Source organism: Marmota flaviventris, chromosome 7, assembly GCF_047511675.1.
Source record: "Marmota flaviventris isolate mMarFla1 chromosome 7, mMarFla1.hap1, whole genome shotgun sequence".
In the NCBI taxonomy this organism is placed as follows: domain Eukaryota; kingdom Metazoa; phylum Chordata; class Mammalia; order Rodentia; family Sciuridae; genus Marmota; species Marmota flaviventris.
In genome coordinates, this window is record NC_092504.1 from 54847837 (window position 1) to 54859045 (window position 11209).

General features: G+C 35.4%; 1 protein-coding gene across 1 annotated transcript in view; it reads right to left on the reverse strand.

Annotated features, from left to right (window-relative positions):
- LOC114104660 (UDP-glucuronosyltransferase 2A2) overlaps positions 1-11209 on the reverse strand; it is a 45977-nt gene extending 34768 nt beyond the window's left edge. The window contains 1 exon segment of the mRNA XM_071614801.1: positions 10495-11209. Within this exon segment, the coding sequence (XP_071470902.1) occupies positions 10495-11209 (715 nt within the window).

An 11209-nucleotide genomic window follows, 5' to 3' on the forward strand; every position in this document is an offset into this window, starting at 1 on the left:
CAGGCAGGCGCACCATAATGAACCAAAAGGCAGCATCTTGAGATAAAGGGCCAGTATCTTTAGAAGATTCAGGGAATAACTCAAAACTCCATCTCTGAGTGGGAATATGCCTGAGGCATAAAGGGCTTTTATAGAAAGGGAAGGAGGAGCAGGTCAGGAAGGAGTGGAGTCCTGGTCATCAAGGCCTTGTCTTCTTTTTACTTATCATAGTGGACCTTGACTTCCTGGTACTAGCTCCTATATCTATTTTGAATTTTTCTTTTGCAAAACTGAGATTCAACATAGGGGTGCTCTACTACTGAGATGCATTCCCAGTATCCCCCCACATTTTCTTTTTTTTTCTTTTTCTTTTTCTTCTTTTTTTTTTAGACAGGGTCTTGCTAAATTGCCCAAGCTGGCCTCAAAATTGTGATCCTTCTGTCTCAGCCTCCTCAGTGCTGGAATTGCTGTCATGTGCTACCTAGCCCAGTCAGGTGGGTCTTCTCTTTAGAACTTAAAATGCCCAGACAAAAGGGGGTAGACTTAGACTATGCAAAAAAGATTAGGAAGAAGAGCTCTGACAAGGAAAGTTTCCCAGAGGGGCTTCCCAGTTCCACCATCAGGGCTTCAGTTTAATTGGAGTTCCTTGCTTAGTGTTTACTTAACTTTTGAAAGCTTAAATTTAAATTTACTTTTTTTTAAAAGAATTGTGTATAGAAACTGATTTTTTCCAATATTTCTTTTTAGTCTAGATCCTGAACTCAAATGATTCTCTACTTTCTGGATTGCAGCCTCAGCCTTTCTGGATAGCCTCCTCATTTGCAAACCCATGAGGACAATGAAACCTATTTCTTATAGTTGTGAGAAATGAGCGAAATAATGCATGCAAATTATTTAGAGTAACATTTGTGCTCAATAGATATTTGCTGTATATAATTCTGTGGTGGAAACAATTTTACTTTTAAAATGATAAAATAAATCAGATCTTATCACCTTGACCTACCATCTCTCCCTCTTCCTACAATGGCACACTGAAATATCTGAAATTTCCCGAATAATGCAAGTCAGTCATGTTCAGTCTGCAGGCACATAACAAATAATGTGATATCAATAAAGTGACAAGCACCAAAGGTCACAAATGATTTACCTTAAGAAACATGCACATGAGTATACTCATAAAAATGATCATTTTCCTTTCATTCTGAAATACTTTCATAAATAGGAACAATGCTACCATAACAATGCTTTCATAAATGCTATCTCTGGAAACTATGAATGTCTGACAGCCAGTTCCATCTCTAATGCAGTACCTCTGTCGTCCAGCTCATGGGTCACTGCCAGAGAGTATTTGAAAGATTCTAACCAAGCAATATTAATGTAAATAAAAAATAAAGAAAGGAAGGAAGGAAGGAAGGAAGGAGAGAAGCAAGGAAAAGATTAGGAAGAAGGAAAAATAGGGAAAAGAAAATAGCTCAAATAGAAATGCATAACCTTTCAGGGAAAGGACTATAATATACTTTTTTTCCTTTAAAATTTACTTCTAGAAACCAAGGACCACAGAGACATAAGCACTCAATATATTTATTTTCCAGGACTTTATTTTACATTGACCACTTCTGCTAAATTATTTCCTAGTTTCACTCAAATATCTTAAGAGCATCATCCTTCTTTCTAAAGATTGTCTATAGTTATAACAGATGGCATTAAATCTTAAAGGCTATTCATCCAGCTTTCATATGTAATACTATATTATGGCATTGTATGCATAATATATGAATCTAATAAGTAAAGAATATTCTTTTCAAATCCTGCATTTTTAAAGTGCCAAAGGGTTAAACTGCAGATAGCAATATACTGTGCTTATAGATTATATTTTCACTGTCATACAATTATTATATTCTTCTCTCCTTAAATGTGAACACAACTTTGGTGACTTTTTACTGATATTATGAAAAAAAAGAAATTTACCTGGTTCAATTTTAAACAAATGTTTGAAATCTGTAGAGGCTTGTCTTACTCTCAGAAGCTGCTTATGAAGCTCTTTAAGAGCAGGAAAGAATATTCTCAAACAACACACCTAAGGCAACAGAATCACATGGAGACCTACACCTTAAGGAATACTGAGTTACGTAGTGATAACATGCCCAATTAAACTCTGTTCATCAAATTAAGAACAGGCAAGACATGGAATGAATAGTTGACTCCAGATACTAAATACATTACAAGGAAAAAAATCCAAGAAAGTTTACACCAAAAATACTCTGAATAATTGATGATGTCAACTTGAAATTTAAATTAAGAGAGAGAGAGAGAGAGAGAGAGAGAGAGAGAGAGAGAGAGAAGCTTTGAGACTTAGGAAGGTGCAGACACTCAGATACTTTGGTATGAGAAAGACCTTAATGTGAATACTGTCTTTTCAAACTAGTAGCTAAATAATCTTATTTTTCTCTTCTTGATATTTTGAAGCCTCAAAATTCTCATGTGTGTGATATTTTTTTATTATAATGATGCAACAAATTCAATGAAAGAATTTGGAGAGCTAATATATATAAAGCCCTTATCACAGTGTCTAGTACATAGGAAGAGATCAATAAATGCTAATTACTATTACTGTTAGAATTTCCATGAGTTTGGGCCAAATACTCATGACTTGAAACAAAATGCAACATTGTGATATCTAATTCCTAGCAATTAACAGAGATTAAAGCTCCACTTTGAGACTCTCATTACATTCTTTTGCAAAGAGATAATCTTAGGGAAATTTGGTCTCTTTATTTACTCAGGTGTAAAAATTTGAGACCTGAGTGGATATAGGTTCATTATTGGTTTAAATTCTTTAATGAATTAGAGAAGTAGAAAATAAATTCAAATTACAATTTAGAAGGAAAATTTCCATGTATATCTACATCTACGATGGCTTGCATGAAAATAAGCTCCTCTATCATGTGAGTACTTTTACTTCTTACCTGGTCTGTCGAATGTGAGCGTTCATGTCTGTGGCATGAATGAGAATATGGTGTTTTAGTAAAAACAAACTTAAATAGTCATTCTAACTTGGAAGAGTATAATTCAACTAGAAACATGACACTGTATATCAAGATTAGAGCTGTACAAATCTATATTGCATTCCCATGAACAAATTAAGGAAGATTAGTATCATGTCTTAAGATGGGAGAATAGTGTGATATTATTACCAGCATTGCCTTACAGACAAAACACAATGGAACATGTGATTCTTAAATTCCAGCCTAAGGAAAGTAAACCAAGGATAACACAAATATGAATGAGTAGAATTTTATCTACATGAATTATAAATTAAAAGTTCAGGATGAATAGGTGATTAAAAACAGACATGATAGGATAAATAATAAACATCCAGCTTGACTCAAGAATATTCCACATACTGTTTTCTCTTCCATTAACTGAGATGCTACACATATTCAGGTATCTCTGTTAATTTACTACATGCACAAGGACATGAAGGAGATTTTTTTTAGGAACTTGAAAGCCTCATTGCTTCATAAATTTTCCATTTGTTCTTCACTTATCTTTATTTTTAATGACATTCAGTTTTAATGCTATGATGCAGACCATTTGTTTGTGTCTTCATAGGACACTGCAGGCTTCTATGTAATCATTGTACCTGTGCTTTGTTTTGTCTGAAGGTAAAGAGTTGGGTTTCCTTCATAACCAGGAGACAAACATCTGTTTTGTAAGCTGGGGGTAACTGGTTAACATATCCAGAGAAGGTGATGACTTTTGCTGATACAAATTGATTTTTAACTACAATGGGCTCACTAGTTTTTGATCCCATTCATTCACCTTTCGCATCTAACACTTGTATCCACATGCTGTCCCATGCATGTTTGTTTTGGTTCATATAGATCAATTTTACAATTATTTTATAACACAGAGGTTTGTAGAAAAGAAGCCAATGCATGTCAATAGCTATCACTGCATAGGAACTTCAAATTTTCTCTTCCTAACATTTACGTAAAATACTGTATACAACTTAACAAAAGCGAGAAACATTTTGATTAGGTCTGTGCTTACCAGGTTTATCATGAAATCAAAATAAAACAGTAAATATATAACATTAAGATTGTCCAAAGTATGAACTATAATTATGGAGTGTGAAATACCCATTGTTGGCTGAGAAGATTATCAGGTTTACAATAAACATGGTTAAGCCCAATGCTTGGCTTCAAATCATTTGAGTGTGGACAACTTCAGAAATGTGCTATGTATGAAAATAGAAAACTAGGAAGCAAACTTCACATTAACAGGAAAGTGGAAAACATGGCAACAAAGCTACCATTAGAGAGATAAAGTACATATGTACCATTCTTATACAGATAATACAGATAATTCTTATACAGATAATAATAAAATCTCTAACCCATTACATTTCCTCAGATTTCACCCCACCTAACAATTGCTTATTGGATTTCACCAAATATTCCCATAAGTATCACATGCACAACATTTATTTACATTTTTTTTAGTTGTTGTTAATCTAGGGATTGAACCTAGGTCTCACACAGATTAGGTAAACACTCCACCACTGGACTCCATTCCAGTGACAGAATCTCAGGGTCTCACTGAGACTGTCTCAGGGACCTGTTAAGTTGCCCAGGCTGGCCTTGAACCTGCAATCCTCCTACCTCAGCCTCCCCAGTTACTGAGATCATAAACATGCACCACTGTGCCCAGCAACATGTACAAAGTTAAATGTGTTATTTCTTTTCTTGAATTGTCTCTCTCCTATATTCACATCCTGAGTGATTTGCACCGTTTATCACTTACTGAAGTCAAAAATATTGAATCAATTTTAATTTCTTCTTCATCCCTCTTAACAATCCTCATTAAGTAGCCATTGGTTTTAATTAATTAGACCTAAAAAAAAGCTAACACTAATTGAATGGTTAGTATTTCTCAGATTTTATTCTAAAATTCCATCATGGATTAATTAATTTAGTCCTTTTAGAATTCTGTTAGAAATAAAATAAACCAAGCTGGGCATGATGGCACATGCTGGTAATCCCAGTGGCTAGGAAGGCATAATACACAGCCGAGTTCTAAAAGACCTTTAAAGAAGAGCTAATACCAATACTCTTTAATTTATTTTGGGAAACAGAAAAAAGAGGGATCACTTCAAAACTCATTTTATGAGGCCAATATCACCCTGATTCCAAAACCAGGCAAAGACACATCAAAGAAAGAAAACTTCAGACCAACATCTCTAATGAACATAGATGCAAAAATTCTCAATAAAATTCTGGCAAATTTAATACAAAAACATATCAAAAAGATCATGCACCATGATCAAGTAGGGTTCACCCCACGGATGCAAGTTTGGTGCAACATACAGAAATCAATAAATGTAATTCATCACATCAATTGACTTAAATATAAGAATGATATGATCATTTCAATTGATGCAGAAAAAGTGTTCGACAAATACAGCACTCCTTCATGTTCAAAACACTAGAAAAACTAGGGATAACAGGAACATATCTCAACATTGTAAAATCTATCTATGCTAAGCCCAAGGCCAACATCATTCTAAATAGAGAAAAATTAAAAGTATTCCCTCTAAAATCTGGAACAAGACAGGGTGCCCTCTTTTACCACTTCTATTTAACATAGTTCTGAAAAACTGGCCAGAATAATTAGACATACAAAATAAATTAAGGGGATACAAATAGGAAAAGAAGAACTAAAATTAGCACTATTTTTCAACAATATGAGATTCTGTACCTAGAAGACCCAAAACATTTCAAAGAAAACTTCTAGAACTAGTAAATGAATTTGCAAAGTAGCAGGATATAAAATCAACACCCATAAATCAAAGGCATTTCTGTGTATCTGTGAAAAAATAAAACAAAACAAACAAACAAGCAAAAAAAAATAACTTGGGAATCAACCTAACAAAAGAGGTAAAAGTCCTCTACAATGAAAACTACAGAACACTAAAGAAAGAAATTAAAGAAGACCTTAGAAGATCAAAAGATCTCCCTTGTTCTCAGATAGGCAGAATTAATATTATCAAAATGACCATACTACCAAAAGCATTATATAGATTTAATGCAATTCCAATCAAAATCCTGCTGACATTTCTCATAGAAATAGAAAAAGCAATCATGAAATTCATCTGGGAAAATAAGAGACCCTGAATAGCTAAAGCAATTCTTAGCAGGAAGAGTGAAGCAGGTGGCATCACCATACCATACCTTAAACTATACTACAGAGCAATAGTAACAAAAACATCATAGTATTGGCAACAATGGTATAGAATAGAGGACAAAGAGACTAACCCATGTAATTACAGTTATCTTATATTAGACAAAGATGCCAAAAAAAACATACATTGGAGAAAATATAGCCTTTTCAACAAATGGTGCTAGGAAAACTGGAAATCCACATGCAACAAAATGAAATTAAACCCTTATCTCTCACCATGCACAAACTCACATCAAAGTCAATCAAGGACCTAGGAATTAAACCAGAGACCCTGAGTCTAATAAAAGAAAAAGTAGGCCTAAATCTCCATCATATTGGATTGGGCCCCTACTTCCTTAATAAGACTCCTATAGCACACAAATTAAAATCGAGAATTAATAAATGGGATGGATTCAAACTAAAAAGATTCTCCTCAGCAAAAGAAATAATCAGTGAGGTGAATAGAGAGCCTACAGAATGGGAGCAAATTTTTACCACTTGCACATCAGATAGAGCACTAATCTCTAAGGTAAATACAGAACTCAAAATGCTAAACACCAAAAACCCAAATAATCCAATCCATAAATGGGCCAAGGAACTGAATAGAAACTTCTCAGAAGGTGATATACAATTAATCAACAAATATATGAAAAAATGTTGAACATCTCTAGCAATTAGAGAAATGCAAATCAAAACTACTCTAAGATTTCATCTCATTCCAGTCAGAATAGCAGCTATTAAGAATACAAACAACAAATCTTTACTCCTCACACTTCAGATAGAGCCCTAATATCCAGAGTATACAAAGAACTCAAAAAATTAGACAATAAGAGAACAAACAACCCAATCAACAAATGGGCCAAGGACCTGAACAGACACTTCTCAGAGGAGGACATACAATCAATCAACAAGTACATGAAAAAATGCTCACCATCTCTAGCAGTCAGAGAAATGCAAATCAAAACCACCCTAAGATACCATCTCACTCCGGTTAGATTGGCAGCCATTATGAAGTCAAACAACAAGTGCTGGCGAGGATGTGGGGAAAAGGGTACACTTGTACATTGCTGGTGGGACTGCAAATTGGTGCAGCCAATTTGGAAAGCAGTATGGAGATTTCTTGGAAAGCTGGGAATGGAGCCACCATTTGACCCAGCTATTCCCCTTCTCGGTCTATTCCCTAAAGACCTAAAAAGAGCATGCTACAGGGACACTGCTACATCGATGTTCATAGCAGCACAATTCACAATAGCTAGACTGTGGAACCAACCTAGATGCCCTTCAATGGATGAATGGATAAAAAAAAAATGTGGCATTTATACACAATGGAGTATTACTCTGCATTAAAAAATGACAAAATCATAGAATTTACAGGGAAATGGATGGCATTAGAGCAGATTATGCTAAGTGAAGCTAGCCAATCCCTAAAAAACAAATGCCAAATGTCTTCTTTGATATAAGGAGAGTAACTAAGAACAGAGTAGGGTCAAAGAGCATGAGAAGAAGATTAACATTAAACAGGGATGAGAGGTGGGAGGGAAAGGGAGAGAGAAGGGAAAATGCATGGAAATGGAAGGAGACCCTCAGAGTTATACAAAAGTACATACAAGAGGAAGTGAGGGGAAGGGGAAAAATAATACAAGGGGGACAAACGAATGTCAGTAGAGGGGGCAGAGAGAGAAGAGGGGAGGGGAGGGGGGATAGTAGAGGATAGGAAAGGCAGCAGAATACAACAGACACTAGTATGGCAATATGTAAATCAATGGATGTGTAACTGATGTGATTCTGCAATCTGTATATGGGGTAAAAATGGGAGCTCATAACCCACTTGAATCAAATTGTGAAATATGATATATCAAGAACTATGTAATGTTTTGAACAGCCAACAATAAAAAATTTAAAAAAAAAAAGAATACAAACAACAATAAGTGTTGGTGAGGATGGAAAGGTACACTCATACATTGTTGGTGGGACTGCAAAATGGTGCAGCATTGGAAAGCAGTATGGAGATTCCCTGGAAAACTAGGAATGAAACCACCATTTGACCCAGCTATCCCACTCCTTGGTCTATACCCAAAGGGCACAAAAAACAGCATACTACAGACACACAGCCACATCAATACTTATCACAGCACAATTCACAATAGCTATACTGTGGAAACAGCCTAGATGCCCTTCAGTATATGAATGGATAAACAAAAGTGGTATATATATACAATGGAATATTGCTCAGCAATAAAAGATAATAAAATCATGGTATTTGCAGGTAAATGGATGGAGCTGGAGAATATAATGCTAAGTGTTTTTAGCCCATCCCCAAAAAAACAAATACCAAATGTTTTCTATGATTTAAGGTTGCTGATTCATAATCTGGGGACAGGGAACATGGGAGGATTAGATGAATTTATAGATAGGGCAAAGGGAAAAGGGGAGGGAGGAGAAAGGAGAGGTTATGAGGGTAGAAAAGACGATGAAATGAGATGGACATCATTACACTAAGTTCATGTATGCAGACACGAATCGTGTGAATATACTTTGCATAGAACCATAAATGTGAAAATTGTGCTGCATATGTGGAATATGAGTTGTAATGCATTCTCCTGTCATATATAATAAATTAGAATAAAAAATAAAAAATAAATTTAAAAAGTAGACTCCTTCATAATTCTATGACTACAGTCTCATACCATGTTATTTTTCTCCATTTGTAAGTTATTTTTTTGTTTTATTTTTTAGAGGAAGAAAATTTTATTTGGGTCTCACAGTTTCAAAGGTTTCAGTCTGTATTCAGGCCAGTTCCATTGCTAGGGACCCAAGGTAAGGCAGGACATCATGGTAGAAGAATATGATGGAGAAAAGCAAGTTAAGACTTGGCCACCAAGAAGCAGAAAGAGAATAAACTCAGCTCACAAAATATATACCCCAAAGACATGCCCCCAGTAATCTACCTCCTCCAGCCACAACCTAGTGCTTACAGGAAACACCTAATTACTCTATATCTGAGGATTAATGCACTGATTAGGTTAAGGCTCTCATAACCCAATCATTTCACCTCTAAACTTTGTCTTTCTTTGTCTCACACATGACCTTTTGGGAGATACCTCATATCAAGGGCCATTTGTAGTAAGAAACCAAATAATAACAAGGGATAGTTATTTACTTAGTTTTTGTGGTGCTGGGAGTTGAACCCTGGACCTCATGCATCCTAGGTAAATGCTCTTCCACTATAAGTCACTTTCTTAACACATGCCCTCACTGTCTCTTTCCTGGGGTGATGCTATAACTTAGCCTCAAGTTCTCTATTCTGTCTCCATATCTGTACAGGTATTTTATATAAAATAAAAATATCATTTTAAACAGTTCCCAATTGCTTATTAGACACAAACAGAAGTACTAAGCATAATATAGAAGATACTTCAAAAATACTTATTGATTTTTTTTTATTTTTTGCATTACTGAGGATTGAACCCAGGGGCATTTTACCACTTAGCTACCTCCCCAGGCCTTTTTATTTTTCATTTGGAGACAGGGTCTCATGAAGTTGCCCACATTGGCTTTAAATTTGTGATCTGCCTGCCTCAGCTTCTTGAGGAACTGAGATTACAGGTATGCGCCATTGCACCCAACTAGTTCATTCTTTCTTGTGTTGATGTCATTAGCATGTTTTTGTTTTTTTTACATGTCTATCCACCTCACATTTTGACCTCAGAAATAGTAAATTATCAGTAATGCCCAATGCCATTTGAAGTCTCCAACACTGGGCACAGTTTCCTTCTCCACACATACTTTGCAGGAAAACTAATATTTATGGTCTAAAATTTTCTTTATGTATTGCATTATTAAGTTTTTCAGAATTTTATTCTCTCCCTGTCATATATTCTCTCCCTTCTCTTCCTTTTTTTCTGTATCATGTATATATTATCTACGTAATTGATGTTGCAAATATTTTTTTGTGTGTGTTGTACATGGTATGGAGGATTGAACCCAGAGGTGCTCTACATTGAGATACACTCCCAGCACTTATTATTTTTTATTCTGAGACAGGGTCTTGCTAAGTTGCTGAGGCAGGCCTTGAATTTATGATCCACCACCTGGGACTTTGTGTAGCTGAGATTATAGGCATGTGCCACCATGCCTGTGCAATGTCTTTTATCTTCTTTCCTGATATCAAGTGATAGTAATAGTACATCAGTATATAGAACTGTGAAACAATAGTATAGGGACATAAAGAAGAGTTGACTCAAGTCTCTGCTTGTTCACATTCAAATCTTAAAACAAAAAATTTTTACATACCTAAAGCATTACTATAGTAGGAATCCCATGATTTCCAAAGAGTTTCAAACATGTAGTCCTGTAGATGGTAGGAGATAAAATTCCTTACTCTGTCAGCAAAAGACATTCTGTCGGAGAGTTCTGATAAAATAGCAGGAACATAGGAAGGAGGGTATGGAACTTTACCACAGTGCTTTTCCACTGTTGAGGCTGGAGAAAACCTCAAAGAATAAATAAATGGAATTCCCAGTTTTAAAGCTACTATATCACCACAAGGAAATACTGGATCTGACACCAGAACTTCAAAATTGCCTTTCTTCAGCTTTTCCATCAGCTTTTCATTTTTAAGAACACCATCACAAATATCTCTGGACACCATATGGAAGTCCTCTATGACTTTGGTCATCTCCTGATAGAATCTCCAAAGGGTTGAAGGAGATGGTCTATGTTCCAGCCAAGTCAAAACAAAATTCTTGATCATTCCTTCTATAGTTTCTTTGCTGAAGGGTACTTTATACCTTTCAAATTTCAGAGATGGGCTAACTGATGGGGTGATGAAAAGTGCACCAGAGGCAACTAGAACAGTCACATTATGCTGTTTCGTAATTAGCTCATCTATGATTATCTTAATATTTAGCCAGTGACTACCTTCCATTGGCCAGATCAGAATGTTCCCGCCAAGCGTGGTTCCTAGGAGATTTATTTGAAGAGACAACAGCAGAATTTTGTTGAACAT